This window comes from Drosophila pseudoobscura, chromosome X, assembly GCF_009870125.1.
Source record: "Drosophila pseudoobscura strain MV-25-SWS-2005 chromosome X, UCI_Dpse_MV25, whole genome shotgun sequence".
NCBI classification, from domain to species: domain Eukaryota; kingdom Metazoa; phylum Arthropoda; class Insecta; order Diptera; family Drosophilidae; genus Drosophila; species Drosophila pseudoobscura.
Window position 1 is genome coordinate 9,630,225 of NC_046683.1, and position 19,134 is coordinate 9,649,358.

At 48.6% G+C, this 19,134-nt stretch overlaps 4 protein-coding genes across 6 annotated transcripts; 2 read left to right on the top strand and 2 right to left on the bottom strand.

Moving 5' to 3' along the window:
• The first annotated feature begins 12 nt into the window (after window positions 1–12).
• Window positions 13–1,329, top strand: LOC4814764 (protein-lysine N-methyltransferase EEF2KMT). The gene is made up of 3 exons (XM_001354980.4): window positions 13–208; window positions 283–1,054; window positions 1,111–1,329. Exons 1-3 carry the CDS (start codon window positions 137–139, stop codon window positions 1,215–1,217), a joined length of 951 nt encoding a protein of 316 aa, XP_001355016.2. The 5' UTR covers window positions 13–136; the 3' UTR covers window positions 1,218–1,329.
• Window positions 1,330–1,340: 11 nt separating this feature from the next.
• LOC4814763 (uncharacterized) lies at window positions 1,341–3,806 on the bottom strand. The gene is made up of 3 exons (XM_001354979.4): window positions 3,264–3,806; window positions 2,928–3,185; window positions 1,341–2,869 (listed from the first exon to the last, which is right to left on the bottom strand). Exons 1-3 carry the CDS (start codon window positions 3,322–3,324, stop codon window positions 1,746–1,748), a joined length of 1,443 nt encoding a protein of 480 aa, XP_001355015.1. The 5' UTR covers window positions 3,325–3,806; the 3' UTR covers window positions 1,341–1,745.
• Window positions 3,807–5,483: 1,677 nt separating this feature from the next.
• On the top strand, window positions 5,484–8,265 carry Hs3st-B (Heparan sulfate 3-O sulfotransferase-B). Of its 2 annotated transcripts, none has more exons than XM_015186418.2 (4): window positions 5,484–5,843; window positions 5,924–6,693; window positions 6,752–7,242; window positions 7,306–8,265. In XM_015186418.2, exons 2-4 carry the CDS (start codon window positions 6,547–6,549, stop codon window positions 7,811–7,813), a joined length of 1,146 nt encoding a protein of 381 aa, XP_015041904.1. In that variant the 5' UTR covers window positions 5,484–5,843; window positions 5,924–6,546; the 3' UTR covers window positions 7,814–8,265. The 2 variants fall into 2 exon arrangements, with proteins under 2 accessions (XP_015041904.1, XP_033239939.1); XM_033384048.1 differs by having other exon boundaries at window positions 5,506–5,863.
• Window positions 8,266–9,244: 979 nt separating this feature from the next.
• Window positions 9,245–18,698, bottom strand: rictor (rapamycin-insensitive companion of Tor). Of its 2 annotated transcripts, none has more exons than XM_001354977.3 (11): window positions 18,252–18,698; window positions 16,621–16,831; window positions 16,018–16,563; window positions 15,803–15,956; window positions 14,868–15,734; window positions 14,620–14,796; window positions 14,330–14,538; window positions 13,159–13,950; window positions 12,821–12,945; window positions 11,101–12,749; window positions 9,245–11,034 (listed from the first exon to the last, which is right to left on the bottom strand). In XM_001354977.3, exons 1-11 carry the CDS (start codon window positions 18,313–18,315, stop codon window positions 9,934–9,936), a joined length of 5,895 nt encoding a protein of 1,964 aa, XP_001355013.2. In that variant the 5' UTR covers window positions 18,316–18,698; the 3' UTR covers window positions 9,245–9,933. The 2 variants fall into 2 exon arrangements, with proteins under 2 accessions (XP_001355013.2, XP_033239938.1); XM_033384047.1 differs by lacking the exon at window positions 18,252–18,698 and adding an exon at window positions 16,915–16,939.
• Window positions 18,699–19,134: the final 436 nt, after the last annotated feature.

The window sequence follows — 19,134 nt, forward strand, 5'->3', positions numbered from 1 at the left end:
TCATCCGATGTTTGGCTAAGCATCGATAAGTCGTCACTACATCGATAGCACAACAGCAAATCCAGCCGGTTTCACGTTGTCTTAAATTGAGCATTTACCTTTTTGAAATTTAGAAGATACGCAGAAGAGATCCAAAATGACTGACAGGTTCAGCAAAATGCAGCAGCAATTCCTGTGCTGTTATCCAGTCAATAAAATGTCCTGGTCGGTATGTATTTGGCTGTGACTGCACCTGTCCACCTGTTGCATCTTTAACAACTTTAAAAATTTGTATAAGCGCAGTCGGTGAAACTACCAATGGAGTGGGATGAGCAAAAGGCACTCATTGCAGCCACCTGCGGCCATCCGCTCAATGAGCGCTATCCAGTGCGAACCAGCTACCAAGAGGCATTCATTAAGCGACTGATGCAGCTGCTTAAGGATCACGAAGAGCTTCACGACGACCTTTTCAGCAGTCTCTGTATACAGAAAGACAACAATCATGGCAAGGACTACGCCTACAAGCACTACCTACTACTGCAGCCAGACGCCCACATCACGCTGCGCGAGTCGATTAGCTTTGTGAACGAAGGTACCACCGGCCTCTGCACTTGGGAGGCTGCCCTGGCTCTGGCCGACTATCTCCTACAGCACAGCGATGTGGTGAAGGGCAAGAATATCGTGGAGCTCGGCGCTGGCACTGGTCTGATAGGGATACTCCTCAAATTACCAGCCCTGGGCCTAGATGCTGGCCAAATCCTACTCACCGATGGTAGCGCCTCCTGTGTGCAGCTGATGCGTGAGAATGTGACATTGAACTTCCCAACGGCGCCCAAGGAAGCCAAACCCCAGTGTGAGCAGTTGCGCTGGGACGAGGTAAAAGATTTCCCCTGGCACCAGTATGCCAAAACGGACCTCCTACTCGCAGCGGATGTCATCTACGACGACTCCCAGTTCGATGCCCTTATCGGCGCCCTCGATCATCTGTATACGAGTCGAGGCAATTGCCTGGAAATGCTGCTCGCCAGCACAGTGCGCAATGTGGACACGCTGCACAAGTTCATGGAGCAGCTGAGTGAGTTTTTAGCCCATCCAAAAATCCCATAGCTAATATGTACCTTAATTTTACAGCCGTTCACGAGTACAAGGTGACACCCTGTGCGAATGTCTCGGCCTGCGCGAGTCATTTTTGTCGCGATCACACCGCTGCCGTACAGATTATCTCCATTAAACGTTAGTTCTAGGTAGTAATATAATATAATATAATGTAAACAGCACTTGAAACGAATAACCAACAGCAATGGTTTAAGATCCACTTAAATGTCTCCTTGCTGTTTGCCTCACAAAGTACGAAATATTGGTTAGTTTTTTACATTCTTTTTTTAAATACTGAGTATTTAAGTATACAAAATGGATTTATGAACTAGAGCCCTGCATGAACAGGCAACCGAATCGATGTGATGGGATTCGTTCGGTCAGTTAGAAGCGTCGTCTCAGCTTTCTCAATCCATCAAAACGCCCGCCCAAAACGGACTGAACGAAACACGTATCGTCATTTTTACTGTGTCAGATCCAAAAATTTCTGGGTTTCTCTCGCTCACTCTTCATTTGATTTTCTGGTAGAGAGAACGAGTTTTTTTTGAATTGGAGTGATTCGAATCTGAGTGAAGAAAGGATTCGTAATGATCCAAGGTCGTATTGATCATTAAATCAGTATAGCTGGATTAACACCTTGGATTAATGCAGGGCTTTAGTATGAATGATGATCACTGACTGATCGTAGGAATGGTGCCATCGTTCAGCCATTTTACGTTCAACTGCTCGATTTGGTGTTTCATGAATATGATGCCATAGACCTCATATTGGATATCCATCAGCTTGGTGCGATGTGTGCGTGGCACCTTCATGCCCACAACTAGGGCCAGCAGGGAGCTGATGATCATAAAAACAAATCCCTGGGCCATCAGAGTGCTCTTGTCGGTGGCATAGAAGTACGAGTTCTTTGTATCGGCCACAAAATAATAGTACACGATGCTGGTGCAGATCAACTTAAGGATATACGAGATGCAGATGATGCACTCTGTAAACCGCAGATTGGTGACCTCCAGCAGGGCGATCTGCAGACTGGAGTAGGACATCCCAAACAGGACGAGCAGCACCCAGAGGGACCATCTCGAATCTGTAGAACTGCAGATGATCATGGCCAAGAGCGTGAAGAAAACCAGCGTCATTTGGGAGGCCACAAAGTTTACCTTCACCGAAATGAAAAACAGACAGATTAGGGTCAGGCAACTGCCGCCAAAAATCACCCAGAACATGGCATCGATGTCGGCCAGCTGGGTCAACCTAATGGCCGGATTCAGGGCAAACCAGTAGATGAAATACACAAACAGGGCAAACTGTATGGCCTCGGTGAAGAGCAGCAGCAGCATTACGTTCCACTGCTGGTTCTTGGTCACATAGAAGAACTGCAGCCGCTTGATCACCTCCGAGCGCGGCTCAAAGATGCTGCCATTCCCGTTGGCTATCCTCAAATCATTGTCCATGCTGTTCACCAGATCCACGGTGCCTACAAAATGCAGCACCTTGATCCCCACCAATATGGCCAGCGTTGCAGCGGCAATGCTCAGATATGTTCCAGCAAAATTCACATAAATGCCATCGATCAGCTGCTCCGTGGTGGCCGTCTGTCCTGCAAACGCCTTTAGGTTTCGGCTGTAGGCTGATCCAATCAGGCTCACGGCCGTGGCAATGCCCAGCAGATAGCAACTGCAGGAGGCGGACATCATGAGGGAGCGGCTGCTCTTCGAGCTGATGGTGTGCAAGAAGCTGTAGCCGGCTATGAAGGTCATACTGTGCGCCAAGTACGATATGTAGGCGCCCACATGGTCTGCATTGGGCATTTCGAGAGAAATTTTGTATGAGGATAGCATTCGGATTTCACTTACCAAAGCCATCCGCAAAGTAGAAGCAGCTAGCCACCAGATTTAAAACGCCTGCGGCCAGCAGCAGCCACGCCTGCCAGTAGACAATGCATTTCTTCACATACTTGATGGTTAGCATGGTGAGGGCCGTAACCAGGGCCCAGCAGGCGCCCAATATCAGGGGTCCATAGTAGATGAGGCCCGCTTGCAGGTTGCGCTCGGCGACCAGTGAGCAGATCGTATAGCCGAAAATAAGGCCACACGGCAGGAAGCTCAAGCAAACTGAAAGGAACAAGTTTCTTATAATCTTTGATGGCAGATCTATTTATGTACCTCCCTCCCCGTGACGGAGGGACTCACCAACACAGCTTGGCGCGTATTTGAAGAACTTGAGCAGCAGTTTTCCCCAAACGTTCGTCATGTTTGACGAACAATCCAATCCAATCCAAAGTAGCCAGGCGATAGAGGAGCTTAAAGCATTTTGGTCTGGTTTGGAGAGTTGCTTACAAATATGGCCAATAGACTCCGCAAGTCCAAAGAGGCTACAAAGTGAACTGCGACGACGACGACGACGATGATAAGATAAGCCAATTGGTCGAGCGTGCAGCCAGTCTGATACATATGTGTACCGTACCCTATGTACGTACTATAGTATACAGTGACTAATACCGCATTGGAGTAGTAGCCTTTTGGCCAGATAAACAGATAAGCCGCTAAATAATGTCCATACATACATATGTACATATGTATAGTCCATTCAGTTTGGCCGTACGCTTTGCCAAACATTTTATGCATGGTGAGTAGCAATTTCCGGCTATTCATTCATACATACAGTGAATCCTACATATGTACAACACAACTCTTGTACAACAATGCACAGCCAAGGATAAAATTTAAGTCAGATCAGCTTCTTTTTAATCAACCACATAACGGTGCTAGGCAGTGTTGGAAAAGTGTGGCTTTTATTTAAGGTGCATGGAGGTAGGTGTCGGGTTTGCAAGTATAAGTATATGTACATATGTGGAATGTATAGGATAGTCATTCACCTGATAGGACTTAAAACTAATCTGGCATGGCTAATATTGATAGGGAATTCAGGCAATCAGGCCTGCCGATAAAGCTTTGGAAAATTGATTCTCTTCTATCAAATTGTATATACACACATGTACATGCATATGTATATATGTACATATGTACAAGGGAGAAGTGTAGTGTGGGTGTTAATAGTTTGTTTACTTTGGAGCAGAGTGCGAGTCAGCGGGAGAGATAAGTCGTGAGAGCACGATAGATAAGACTTGCATTCCTAGTCTTTTCCGTGCATTTATTGTTGTACACATGAGCATTGTCATTCCATTCTGGCGTTACGTTACGTTAAATGTTAAAAAACATAATGAAAAGTGTTATGGGCGGTCTTGGAGAGAGCCGATAAGTATCAGGGCTGGAGGAGAAAGAGACAGCGGCATCTATAGTGGATCCTGGGAAGCAGTGGCAGAGTTGCGTGGGAGAAAAGGAAACGGGGCGAGGAGGAAGAAAAGCAAGAGAGGAGTTTCCGGTGGAGAATAGTGGAGGCCGCACGTGCCCTGAAAGAAAAAAAGGAAACAAAATTGGTGATCGTGGAGACGACGATCCCACCAAGACATCAGCGGCAGGCATCGACATCAGCAGAAGCGGCGGACAGCGGCAGCAGCATCCCGGTACTGGCCAGGCCGGAAAACTGGTGCGAGAAGCGTCAGCGGAGCACCGACACCAAGGAACCGTCAGCGGAGCACCGACACCAAGGAACCGTCAGCGGAGCACCGGCACCAAGTAACCGTCCGCGGAGCACCGACTGGAGACACGTTTCTGTCCACACACAATTAATGTTCAAGAAGATAAATAAGAAAATATAATGGATATAAAAATGAAAATTTGAAAAGAGTCGTGAGTGAATAGAAAACGGTAGTTGGGTGGGACGAGAGCGAGAAGAAGAGTGGGACCCTGAATATGAAAAGGGAGCGCTCATGGAAGGGTGGGACCCTGCTAGGAAACGAAACCAACTATCCCCGCTGACGAAAGTGCCAACGAAGACAAGTCTGTCCTATAAATTAGATTTGTTTTTTTGTATGTTTTTTTGTTTTTGTTTTCTTCAATCCGTCCCCTGGCTTATCGGGTCGGAAACACCCCTTGACTTCCCCGTGAGCTAGCTGGGAACGATAGGCCAGGGTGGCAAAGAGGCGGATCATAACAAAAGGTGCTATTTTAAAAATATTGTTTCTCTTTGAATAAACGAACCAATGGTCTTAAAGATATATATATATATGTACATATGTATGTAAGCCAAAATATGACCTGACGTTACGTTCCAAAAAACAGAAATGGTTTTTGACATGGGGTACAAAATTGCAGATAGAGAGAGACAGATGTTGCGGACTAAAAACAGTTGTGGAAAAATAAAAACGAGGAAAATATTGTAAAATATTAATCTAATAGGTCATCAGGTCAAAGGTATTGTTTTTTTTGGCAGGGTGGACATTTTTATTGAAAATGCCCGTATGTTTATTGGTTTACAATGTAAAAGTTGTACGTAAGATCATTCCGTTCGAAGGGTGGATAAAGTATAAGAAATTGTACGGTCATATTGTCCAATAAATCGGAGTATTTGTAGCTTTCTTCACACTCGGGCACATTGTTTGCAAACTGCAATGGAATATTTTTTTGGAAAAAAGGAAATTGTGCTCAAACCGGCACCAAGTATCAAAGATGGATATACGTATCTTTGTGATGGCATGAGGGGCGTACTGATTTCTGATACATATGTATCTCAATGCGAACGCATCATCCAATGCTATATGAAATCGTGTCAAAAGATCAGTTCTCAGCAGCGTGCTGCAATGCAAACAAAAATCATAGGAATGTACTTGGAAAATATTGGTTGGTCGCGTTACAAGAATAACCTTAAGGGTATTATGGCATACAACCGTGTACGTATAGTATTTTATAATATTTAATTGTTCCCTTTCTTTACTCTCGTTTTATTGCAGAGTGTGACTAAGGCAGATTTAAAGGAACCTATAGATATTTCTAACTGGCTTTATGGAGCTGTTATTTTAATATTTCTTTATTTTATATATCCCATAATTTTTTAATTGTAAATTAAAGCTACTAAAAAGAGTAAACACAAAAAGCTTTATTACAGAGCGCGACAAAGGCGCAATTTCAGAGCGCTTTCTTGCTCTCTCACTCTCTGTGAGCTTTTGCTCCTCGTTTATGTTTCTGCGCTTGTGCTCTCTACCCGGGGACCGAGCACGACCGCCCACCCGTCCTGCCCTACATTGCGGCTGGCCGACGCTCTGCTTATCCTTGGGACTAGCACCCCAATGTCTTGGCCCGGCCTTATCCCCGGCTTTCACTTCCGGAACTTTGCTGCCGACGACAACAACAAACCGACAAAGCGAGCGGCAGGCACACTGCACTTGCAACTGAGACGCTGAGAGAACATAATCACTGCCTGCCCCGCCATCCGCCGCCCGCTGACACTGCAAATCGGTAGGAGAGATGCTGTAGACAGGGCTCCCTCCTGGCTGGGCGCCCGCTGGCCATGGAACGGTAGCTGCAGACTGCGGACTGCGGTAGAGAACCACTATAGACGGGACGGGCCGGTGCGATGTTTGTGATGAGCATTTGGGGCACCAGCCTGAGCCTGAGCAGCCGCAGCCTGGCCATTGCTTTGGTACTTTGCGTTACGCTGTTGTACATCTCGTACAGTTTCAATGCCTGCCTGCTGGCCAGCATCAGCCGCAGCCTCCAGCAGGTGAGAGTCCCCCCCTCTTCTCATATATGCTTTTCTGCCATTGCCCGCCCACCCACAGAGCAACTTACGCAACCTGCTGTCACTGACATCTACCCCCCGCAACGAAAGCAGCAGCAACAGCAGCAGCAGCAACGATTCTGCCACACCCGCTTCTAATCCATCGAACAACAGCAGCAACACCACTAACAGGAGCATCAGCAGTGTCCCAGCCGCTGTGGGGATAGCGAACAGCTCGGATGGCTCGCCCAAGTATCAGTTGCTGCGGCAGCCGGGTCTGCGTCCGTCGCGACACCTGCCCGACACGCTCATCATTGGCGTGAAGAAGAGCGGAACGCGCGCCCTCCTGGAGTTCATTCGACTGCATCCGGATGTGCGGGCGGCCGGCTCCGAAGTGCATTTCTTCGATCGACACTATCAGCGTGGGCTGCGCTGGTACCGACACCACATGCCGTACACCATCGAGGGACAGATCACCATGGAGAAGACGCCGAGCTATTTTGTGACCAAGGAGGTGCCCCAGCGGGTCTACCACATGAACACGGCCACCAAGTGAGTTCTCTGGCTCCTGCCATCTATGGCGCTCTCTAATCCTTCCCGCCTCTCTCCCGATAGGTTGCTGATTGTGGTGCGGGATCCGGTGACGCGCGCCATTTCAGACTATACCCAGGCGGCCAGCAAGAAGGCGGATATGAAGCGGTTCGAGCAACTGGCCTTTGTCAATGGCAGCTACTCGGTGGTTGACACCAATTGGGGGCCCGTAAAAATCGGAGTGTACTCGCGCTACCTGGAGCGTTGGCTCCTTTACTTTCCGCTCTCCCAGCTGCTCTTCATCAGCGGCGAGCGTCTGATTATGGATCCCGCCTACGAGATCGGACGCGTTCAGGACTTTCTCGGTTTGAAGCGTGTGGTCACCGAGAAGCATTTTTACTTCAATGCCACCAAGGGTTTTCCATGCTTGTTCAAGTCCGAGGCACGATCCACGCCCCACTGCCTGGGCAAGACAAAGGGGCGCAATCATCCGCATATCGATCCTAGTGCCATCGAGCGGCTGCGCGAATTCTACAGGCCATTTAACAATAAGTTTTATCAACTGACGGGGATTAATTTTGCCTGGGCATAGGAGTAGGAGTAGGGTCCCTACTTTCGAAGTTCAAGGATTGGAGGGCAGTGGGAAAAGGCACCTTGTTGTTGCCCAATGTGGCAACGGACTGATATTGTTGATTGCATTTTTTGATACATATAAATTGTACTTATCTAGTATACAAACACGTACCATATATGGATATAGCTATTTAGATGATATATATATATATATATTGTACACACACACACACACACACTCACATATGTATAACCGGATCTCGCAGGAGGCGTGAGATTATTGCTCAATTATTGGTAGCTTTATCAGAAGACAAATTCAACGATAATGGTTCCTCTCTTCAAACTCAAACTCAAATAAACCCATGCACACACTATATACTCGAACATTCTACATATACCTACCATAACATACTATATACAACATACTATACTAGGTATATACACCTATAGAGAACAAATAGAGCTTACTATGAAATTCCTACAGAGTCGTCTTCACGCATCCCAAATCAATCGCAGGACATGGGGCATACGAGTATATACATATGTATGTATACATATTTGATATACCATATAGCATATATAAATAGAATTTCAAGAATTTCCTTCCATTGCATGCCCGACTCCTCTCCTCCAAATACAAATACCAAAAGCTTAGCTAATTTCAATCAAAAGAAAAACCTACATTAAATAAATCAACATTCCAACAACAGAAACTCGATTCAATTACAAAACTAGCCGTTTCTATGGGTATCCTTTGGGTATGCGCAAGTGTATTACATTTTTTTCATTTAATTTTAATGTATGTACTCGTACACTTGGTTGGTTGTTGGGTCGTTGGTTGAGCGAGAGGTGCGATATGTGTTCCATAATTATTACCTTTGATCTTATCCAAGTTAAACATTCGATATATTTTCCAATATACGCAGGTATATGTTTAAGAGTATCTATACTTACTATTTATTTTATATTCTAGCCTCAAACGAGCCAACTCTACTTAATTTCCCATTCTGCCATTCACGTTCGTCTCTGAGGCCGAATCCCATCTACTCAGAATTCTGGATAACCAATCTATGTATTTTATATATCTATCTACCGGTCTATCTAAGCTCCTTTATCCGTCTAGATCGGCGTGGGGCAGGCTGTTTGAATTAGCAGGAAATCTAACAAAAAAAAACCCTAAATAGCGAAACTCTAGTCGAGCACACGTCATGCATGTTGTTTTTATACTCTACTATCCTCGGGCATTCTCTTTGAAAGCTTTCTCCTGTGCATCGGCACCAATACAGTAACACTTTTTGTTCCATTTTGCTTGCTGTCTTCGCACACAAACGCACTGCATGCTATGTGAATGTGTGCGTGGCGGCCGCTGATCTAGATCCATCGATATAAATACATCATATTAAGAGTGTAAAAACCAATTGCATTTGTATATTTTTTTTTTTAAATGTAATCATTTTTAATTTGGTTTTAATTGTTTTGTGAACGATTCACGTGTTCGTTTTGTTGTATGATAGTTTCTCTTGGGGTTTAAGCGTCCCTCTGGTTTATGGTCTGCGATCGGATCGATATCGATCCACTCCGCGCTCGACTTTCCTCCTTTGCTGTATATTTGTTCTCTCCTATTTTTGTTTTGTTTTTTAAGTTTTAAGTACAATTGATTAATTAAATTGCGGTGGTTTGTGGTTGGTATTTTTGTTTTGTTTTTGCGGTTGCTTTTAGGTATTCATCGAGCTTTCTGCATTTTTTTTTTATGTGATTCCTACATATGTACTATATATAATGTTTGTTGTTAAGAAAATTATACGATATTTTTTGGGATTTTGTCCGTGTCTGTCTGTCTGTCTATCTGCTTAAGGTCGAATAGAATTTCAGTAGAAATATCATACCCTATACGCAAAGTAGTAATCGGAAATCGTAGATTGTAAATCTGAATTATGAAAGTAACTAAAACTACAAGAAATTAGAACTTACGATGCTACGTTAGGAGTGTGCCCTATACTTTATGTTTATTACTTATTGCCTATTCCTATTGCCTATTCCTATGCCTACAATTTCCTCTTTGATTTGATATATTACAAACATCCGAATTGCGTCTTCTGGGATTGCGTTTGAGTCTCTTATTCTGGCTGCTGTCTCTCTCTAGGATGTGACCCGCTTCGATGTCCATTTGACGCTGCCATTCCTGCTGCTGCCGCCTACCGCCGACTCCCCCCCACCCGTTCCGGATGCAGGTCCAGCTCCAGCTCTGGCGTCAAGCACCGCCTCCGATTTGGAACTCTGCAGCCGCTTCTCGCAGTACAGGCTGCCCACGGGCTTTGTCATGGATGCCGCCAGGCTCTTGGTCACCGTGGAGTAGTCCAGCGTGGAGGAGGTGGACCCTGGGGCCACCGAAATGGAGGACACAACGCCAGCATCCGTATCGGCATCCGCATCGGCATCTGCATCTGCACTCATCTGACGCTTCAGTTGGGGCACTGGCGTTGGCGAAGTCTTGGGGGGCGTTGTCTGGCTGCGATCCTTGATCGGAAACTTATTCTTGGTGCAGCTGAGGTCCAGCTCCAGCGTGTAGAAGCGACCGCGGGTATACTGGCGATTATCGTTCTTTAGATTCGTTCCAGCCGTACCTGTACCCCCACTTCCAGGGACTGCAGGCGGCTGCGGTACCGGCTGCTGGCTGATCGTGCAGATGCTACTTCGATTGCTGTTCCCATGGCAGGGCAGGGCTGTGTGAGCGGTCGTCACGGAGCTGGCTTGGGTCCCAGCGCCACTACCATCGCAGACATCCTCCCCAGGATCATCGTCTTCGTTCTCGTCTCCCTCCTCTTCGTCTTCGCTATCCTCCAGGGTATCCTCAGTGTCGTCCTCGATGTGCAGCTGGTTGTGGGGCATCATCTGCTGTTGGGACGCCTGCTGGGCATTGGCACTGGGGGACTTGGTGACCACCATACGCGGCGACTGATCCATCAGCAGATTCTCCCAGCTCGTCTCGTATACGCTGGCCAGCTGGGCGGTCGGCTTGGGCTTCATTTGCGTCTTGTGGGCCAACAGCATGGCCGATGGTGGCGTGGGCTCTGCCTTCTCCTCGGCGGGCATTTTGCGGGTGCCAATTATCAGCTGCGGCTCCACATAGAAGGCATCAAAGTTGAGGTCCAGAAAGAGCTCCTGCAGGAAACGGCGGGCACTCATCCGATAGCTGCTTCTGCCCAGCGTCTTGCAGGACTCTGAATACAGGCAAATGTCCTGAAATATATCAAAAGAAAAGTTTTAGGTGTTTCACAAGTTGTAGGTGTTTATCCAAAGTCTTACCTGAAAGGCATGCGGATGCTTCTGCTTGAGCTCCAGCAGGGCCATCTTCGATTGTTTGGCACTGACCGGATTGGCCAGACGCTGTACGTTATATAGAATGGAGGCCGTCAGCCTGTCCGGCAGGCTATCCTCGCTCAGCATGCTCTCCGGCGAATGGAAGCTTATGTCCGTGCCCAGCGGCACTCTGCCAGAGCCGGAGCCACCGCTGCCGCTGCTCTTTTTGGCCAGAACTGGGCCGGCTTGGATGCCAGCCGCTACCAGGGCCGCTGCTGCACTGCTGTACAGCTCACAGGGTGCAAGGGTCGCACCACCACCTGCACCTGCACCGTTGCTCTGGCTGCCAACACTATCCTGACGCTGCTGACGCGGTGACCGGGCACAATGGAGGCACTGGCTGCGCGCATGCTTGGCGCCCTGCTGCCACTGACGGGGCTGGCGGCGGCTCGCCGAGGATACGTCCGAGAGCGATGATATGACCGAGGACTCGTCGCCGCCCTCGTTGTTCAGCGAATCGTTGAGGAACTGAAGCCGCTGGCTCATCAACAGATTGATGCCCATGAGGTCCTGGTCCTGTATGTCACGCGACACATACGTTCGACTGAGATTGCGCGTGGGAAACAGATCCAGAACATTCTTGGGCAGACAAATGCCGGCATAGCATGGCCCCTGCATATCATTCTGCGGCAGAAATTTGGGGGCATTCAGCGTGGGCAGCAGGACGTTCAGTTCCCCGGTAGAAAGGCGTCGTCGCACCTTGCTCAACCTGGGCTTTGGATAACTCCAGTCCTGCTTGTGTATAAAGTCATGCAATTCCGCTGCCGACTCCAGGACGGGGCGGCTGTGGGCGCGCAGAACCCTTAGCTGCGCGTACCCCTTCACGGCCATCGGACTGAGTGTGGTGTTCGCCGTCCCGCTATGGCTGGTAGCTATCGAATGGAGCCGTATAAGCTCTTCGCTCTCCAGCAGATTGGACATGCTCGGTATGGGACTCAGCGGGAATTGCTGCAATTCGCTCATATTTGCCGCCGCAGCGGCTGCAGCTGCGGCCGTTCGTCCCGTAACCGATTCGCAGCTGCTCACGCCCGAGGTGTTTGAGTCTGTGCAGGAGTTGTACCGTATGCGGTGCTGCTGCTGCTGGTGCTGATTCTGGTAGGGCATGGGATAGAGACCCCCGCCAGTGCCTCCTCCTCCGCCGCCGCCCAGCAGGCTAATCACATCTGTAGTCTTCGATTCGGAGAGCGAGCGCCGATGCTTACCCTGACGCAGGTTGCTGCCCTCCGGCAGGGTTTTCGATTTGGCGGCTGCCACCGGCCCAGACAGAGTTCGATTCACATGCAGGGCCAAAGCATGACCATCATCCATTGTGGTGGTCGTGGCCGTTGAATTTGGATCCTGAATTCCTCCTCCAACAGCAGTACCTGTCCCCGTTCCCGTCCCGACGCCCATGGGCTCTGTCTGATCGATGAGCAGATTCCAGTAGTAGGAGCCCGTGTAATAGGATCCATCGATCTGATCCTCCAGAACGGTAAAGTTATACGGCGGCGCATCCTCGTAGTAATGCCGCACCGGTGTGTACTGATTGGACATCCAATCCTCTGGCTGATGCACTGGCCACATGGTGTTCCTATCATGCCGCACGCTCAGCCAATCTGCAAAAGAATCAATGAATTAATGAACGACCGCGGATACAATCTACTTCCAAAGAAGCTCCAATACTTACTCAGCTTAAAAAGTATATTAGCGCCCGCTTGGGTGCCTGCTATGAGGCCCAGGGCACTGAAACAGGTGGCCCTCACCGAATATACCTCGCATTTGGTCACCAAAACAATCAGCTTCTCATAGAGCCTGTAAAATGAACGAATGGTTTAGAATTGGGAGATCCTTCGCCAAATAGAGACACGCAGTGGACCAATGAGAGCGTAAGACCATCGAAAACGATAGGAAAACCGATAAGAACATGTTTCGTGGAATATTCATTTGCCAGCGTTTTATGATATTCTTACGAGGCGCTTTAGCCACAAATCAGGGGGCAGAGACGGAGACAGAGATTCGCCTTACCTGGCATTCTGTTCCACAAAATATTCAATTCCATTCGCATGGGTGGAGGCATGGGACAGGGCCCAGACGGCCGCTTTCAGTTCCAGACACTCGGCATCGTCCGTGCACTTGGCGCGTGTCAGGAGGTCCAGCAGCTGGGGAAGATCCCCGAATTTACTCAGCGCCGTCATGCCCTGGCTGGTCTGCACCATCTGTCCGTACAGATGGGGGGCAATGTTCGGGGGCACTGTCTGGGGCCGCTGGTTACAGTTGCGTCGCGAATAGTAGCCATCCTCGTTGCGTATGTGCAGCGTGAGGCTGGAGTGGGTGTCGGCCTCGACGAGCAGCACGTATCGCTTGTTGTAGCCATTCCGCCAGTACTTGATCTCATCCTCGATGCGGGCCAGGCTGCTGTTGAGGCCGCGCGACAGCGAGTAATAGCGGGACATCAGCAGGCGACCCACGTCCCCGCGCAGCGTCAGATTCGGCCACAGGCTGACAATTTCCTCTAAATAGTACTTGTCATGGCAGGCCTCCTCCAGCACCTCCATGGCTGCCAGCACCACACTGCGGTCGGCATCCTTCGTTTGGAGTATGATCAGTGGTATGCCCCACACCTCAAAGTGCGGCAGGCGGGCACGCAGCAGCACGGCCATAAACTGTGTGGCATACAAACGCCCGCTGCGCGTCTTGGCAGAGGTCAGCGCTTTCTCCAGCACCTGCCTGGGGAGCTTCTCAAAGCTGTAATTGAGGCCAGAGACAATCAGCTTCACGTAGCACACATGATCCGTGACACGCACCAAAGTGATCAGGCTGGAAAAGCAATGGATACCAGAGAATGAGTATTTACTGCAGATAGCAACAAGAAACGATAAGGGACGATGGAACAGCAGAGACTACTAAACTCTATTCTTATACAGCCACTAAGATAGCAGCACTTTCCGCCCTCAGAATGACAGAAAAAAAATTATACGCTCTACGAAACTCCCGCCAATGAACCAATGAGGACAGATTACTGCATCCCTTTGGCTACGTGCAAGCCTCTCACGCACTCAGCAGAATGCAAAGATCTGCAGTTACTCGAGCCATCACGGAGAAGGTTCTTCTCTTTTCCCAGCTACCGCTTTAAGCTAACCTAACGTGCTGCCTGGGGCCTGCTGTAGAATTTTCTACCAAGTACATATATACTCACTATTCAAAAACAGTTGTATTCTTGAGCACTTCAATGCCCTTCCGTGTGCGGCACATGCGTCCAATGTAAAGAAAATACTGCTGGCACATGGTATTGTTCATGTGCTGGGGACTAAACAAACAGTCGTGTGCCCGATTCGATGTGGTCACAGCCAGCAGATGCTGGCTAATGTCCGAAAAGTAGTCCGTGATATAACGCATGCATTCCAGCTGCCAAAAATAAAAGAGAGAGCTCATAAATAGTGGGAGCGCACAAATAGGAGGGGCAGGGGGGGAGGGGAGGACACTCACCTGTCTGCTGCCTACCAGGACATCTATCAAATCCAGCCCGGCACTGACAAACGCTGGCATGCTGTGTCCTGGCACCAGATCCTGATGCGAAAATCGGTTATTGCTTGGCTTGTAAAAGTCCACCAATCGCTTCAGGAATTTTCCCAGCGTAAAGTCGAGCTTTCGTGTACAATTTGACTGGAAAAGAGAGCAAGAAAATGATTGTTAAATGTGTAAAAATCATTCGATTAATCGAATTATTCATTTACTCTGAGGATCGTGGTGATGACATCCCAATCCCATAGATTCGCATCCGTTTGGGTTAGCACGCGGGAGCCGGTGAGCAGGCGATTTAGGGCTCGAAAATTATCAAACAGGGCCTGCGGCATGAATTTCCGTTTCAATCGAAAGCTGGAACGTAAGGAATTCGAGGAGGATTGCGATTGTGACTCATCGCTGGAGGATACCGAATCGAGACGCTGACGATCCAAGGTGGCATGAAACTGTCCCGATAGCGGCACTGAGGAGCCCGCCGCCGCAGCCGTATCCTGTAGCTGCAGGGCGGGGCCCTGCTGCTCCTGCACGTTGAGGTGGCGTCGAAAGAGTCGCGTCTGGATGAGGGCTCCTCCTTGGATAATACTGTCCAGAAATAGACTGCACGATGCCGGCCTCTGGCGCAGCATCTTCTGGTAGTTCTGAAGCGCAGCCACCGAGGCATTGGCCTGTTGATTCCCCTGCGTGGCATGGCCAATGAGCGTGGGCAGGGCTGGGCTGGTGCAACAAATGTCCGGCGGCAGGTGTGTGTGCATCAGCTGCAGGATCTTGCCAATGAGGACGGTGGCCCGCACCGAAATGAACTGATCGCTGGCAACGGCCACCTCAACGAGGGCATTCAGCAGACCCGTCTCCAGGAAGCAGTACAGCAGCAGGGCCAAATGCTGTTCGACAACATTCGGGGCCCGGGCAGCCAGACTGGGCAGAATCGAACGTCCCTCGGCGGAAACGAAGCCATTGCTTAGCAGCCACGAGTCCTGAAAGTCCGAGGGATCCACTGCCTGCAGTGCCACAGCATAGTCATCCGTCCAGGCGGGTTGCGGCAGCGACAGGAGCTCGTACAGCAAATCCAATATTGCTTTCTGTGTATGGGAGGAGGAGATTTCAACATGAGAGAGGCACCAACAAGCAGAAGAAAAAGAACACTCACTCTGACTTCAACTTGATTTAAATATAAGGCGTCGACTATTGCTTGCAGGCCTGAGGGTTTGCTTGGATCACAGAATTCGAGGGTGCCCGTCCAGCTGCGCAAAACGGAGAGCAATGCCAGCCGGCAGCTCGTGTAGCGAAGTTCGCGTGCATCTCTGCAAGAGAAATGCCAGAATTTTAATGATGCGAAAACGCTGGAGAGACGCTTTCACTCACTTGTTCTTGTCCATGATGCCCAGTCTGTAGGTGAAGTCACAGTACGGGGCCGCCAGGCAATCCAGACGCACTCCGCACATATTTCGCGTTTGCGGCCACTCTAGCAGATAGAGCAGGACGCCGCAGAGGCTCTCCGCGATGCGGGGATTGTGGCACTCGAGTACATTGCGGGTGATGGAGGTAACGCCGCCGCAGACAATGAGCAGGGCGGGATTGAGGACAGCAATTTCCGCCAGCGTGGCCAGACAGGCACGCAGCAGATTGTCGTTCTCTTCGATGCCACTGTCCGCCAACGAGACGAGGCATCGCACCACCACCGGACTGATGTCCTCGGGGGCAATGGCCAGCATCTTTCGCACCAGCTTGAGGGCCTGCACCCGCTCATCGTCATTCTTTAGCATCAGGTCAATGGAGCGACACAACAGATGCTGCAGCTGGAGGGAATTGAAGGCCTTAATGTCCTTAGGCGTGCTCAAAGCATAGCGGATGGTGCGCAGTGCCGCCGCCCTCACTTGGGTGAACGTGTGCACCAGCGATGCACTCAGGCTATGGGAGGAAAAGAGATCAGGATTATATTTCCTTGGGGAAAACCGACTGTATTACCAGAAGAGCAGCTCCTCTGTGCTGAAGCGCAGATTGCTGTGATGCGATCCCTTGCGGGCAGCCAGGCAGAGCGAGGCCAAAGCATTGAGCAGGAACAGGCGCTTGGTGTCACGGGTCTCCTCCCGACAGAGCATCGAGTAGATGTCAAAGGCATTCTCCGCCGCCGATCTTGTGGGATCCAGTCGATAGAAATCCTCCGGATCTTGGGAAACTGCAACAAGTAAAATGGTTACAATTATTTTTAAGTTTAATTTGTTGTCCTCCCTCTCCCTCTTTTCCCTTACAGACACGTACACACACACATAGCCGCCTCTCTTTGTTAGTGTGTGAAACGAGCACAGATATACACACACACAAAATGCATTGGAAAGCGAAGAAGATCGACAAGTGAAATTGATCCACGAGCGAAACTAATCAGCTCTGCTTCGACGTCAACAGCGACGCTGGCTGCGGCGCCGCTGTGCACGTGAAATGACAGCCGAGGCAGCGTCATAGCACAGTTTCGCTGCTGGTGCCTACCCTTTATTCAGAGAGTATGCAAGTCATACATTCAGTATGCAATAGCCCCCAAAGTATTTATCATCCCGATCAGCATTGGCATTCCCAGTATTAAATCCTGCTGTAAGGGAATTCTGTTAATCTTAGAGAATCATAGGAAATCCGAACCAAAACAATTCTTTAACAAAATGCAGAAAAAGACTGCTTATCCATGCCAAAATGGGCGATCTGCTAGGGTATCAAAGCTTCGGCACTCCTGAAGCTCTAGTCTACGTTGTCGTTACAGCTAACTGTACTTGTATGATGGATCTGGTGAGAGAGAGAGAGAGAAAGAGAGAAACGGGCATACAGAGGGTTGGGGGGGCAGGCAGGCATGGTGCTGATGAATGGAAGAAACCGAGCATTTAATGCGTTCCGTTGCTGCTGCTGCGTCATCGTTTGTATGGCTCTCTCTCTATGCTGCTGCTGGCGACTGTCTCTATTAATAGACGGCCAACATGTAGCAAAAGAATTTGGTCAAATGGCAGCAACAACAACATTAACAATAACCAAAATAAAAATACATAAATATACTACTATGTATGTGTGCAAACATGTACATACATACATGTGCACTATACACAAATAAATGGCAGAAGGGTAACCATTTCTGGAAGAATGTGCAAGAAAGAGACTGCTGTGCTGCGTCTGCTAATAAGAAGAATGCTGTTCTTTCAATTCAGTGCTCTGTTCTGTTGAAATATGGTTACCGTTATGCGCAATTGACTTAACATTAACATTGACTGGGGCAACGGGCTGTGTGCGGGGGCTAGGAGGTTGTACACAGACCACTGTCTCTGTTATTGACAAAAGGTTGCTGACTTAACATCAATGCAAACAAATGTTTGAGGGACTGGCTGCACTCGGGCGGGATGGACAATTTATTGAATAAGCACTGGCCGACAACCCAACCAACAACAAATCACCAAGGGGACAACAATAGCAACAGCTGCTGCTGCTACCTGCCTGCCTGCTTGGTTTAGATTTAACGCACAGCAATCGCAATTGATATCAAAATTCTATGGCATGTTATGTCCATTGGCCGTGCCTATGCTTGGGTTATGCTTAATGTTAATTAACATTAGTTACATTACCTTTAATGCGTAATTGTAATTTGCTTCTTTTGCCAAAACGCCAACTGGAATGTAGGGAGGCCATCGCAGGGCTCAGCGGATGGTGGGGCTGGAATGGCGGTTTCGCCCGCTCGCCGAATAGCGCAGAGCCGGTATAAATAAGAGGCACAAATTATATCTCTATATTGCTTTCTTAGTTTCACTTGCTTTGGCTTGTTTGGCTGCACAATTTACATTTTTTATTGGAGCCTGCGCGCTCGCTGCTGCTGTTCTCGGTTAATGTGCTGAGTCATTTGATTGCCAGTCAATATCTTCTAATTTTGGTTATTTTTACTATTTATTGGACTAATATATTGATAAACTTTAGATAAACGAGCTGCGTTTTGGCTATATTTTCCAAAATTCTCGACAAGAACTACGCGCTAACTACGCGGTAACTACACATTTGCTACATAGTGGGAGGAAAAAAAGGGTATGGACAACAGCTAAAATGGTCCAGAAAATGCAAACGCATGCAAAGTAAAATCCACCCCTTTCGTCTTATATACCATGAAGACCATACCCTATTTTATAGCCCACTCAAAGTTACAACTCTTTTCTTCGTTGCAGGAAAGAGCACAAGTGTGACCGTCCAACCCTCAGAAATATACCGATGATAAAATTAACTTAGCCCACTTAAGCCCCCTTTATTTATAAAACAGAACTAATAATAATAATTACTCTTGTAGTCCCATCCTTGCCTTCGTCTTTACTTCATAAAAAGAGCCAGAGAGCGAATCCGAAGAAGCGGCTATCGATGCTATCAACTGAATCCGAGCCAAAGAGATTTTGTTTGTAAATGAATTTGTGGCAAAGGCATTAATGCCAACTTAATAGATTGATGAAATTGATCAAATATACCATT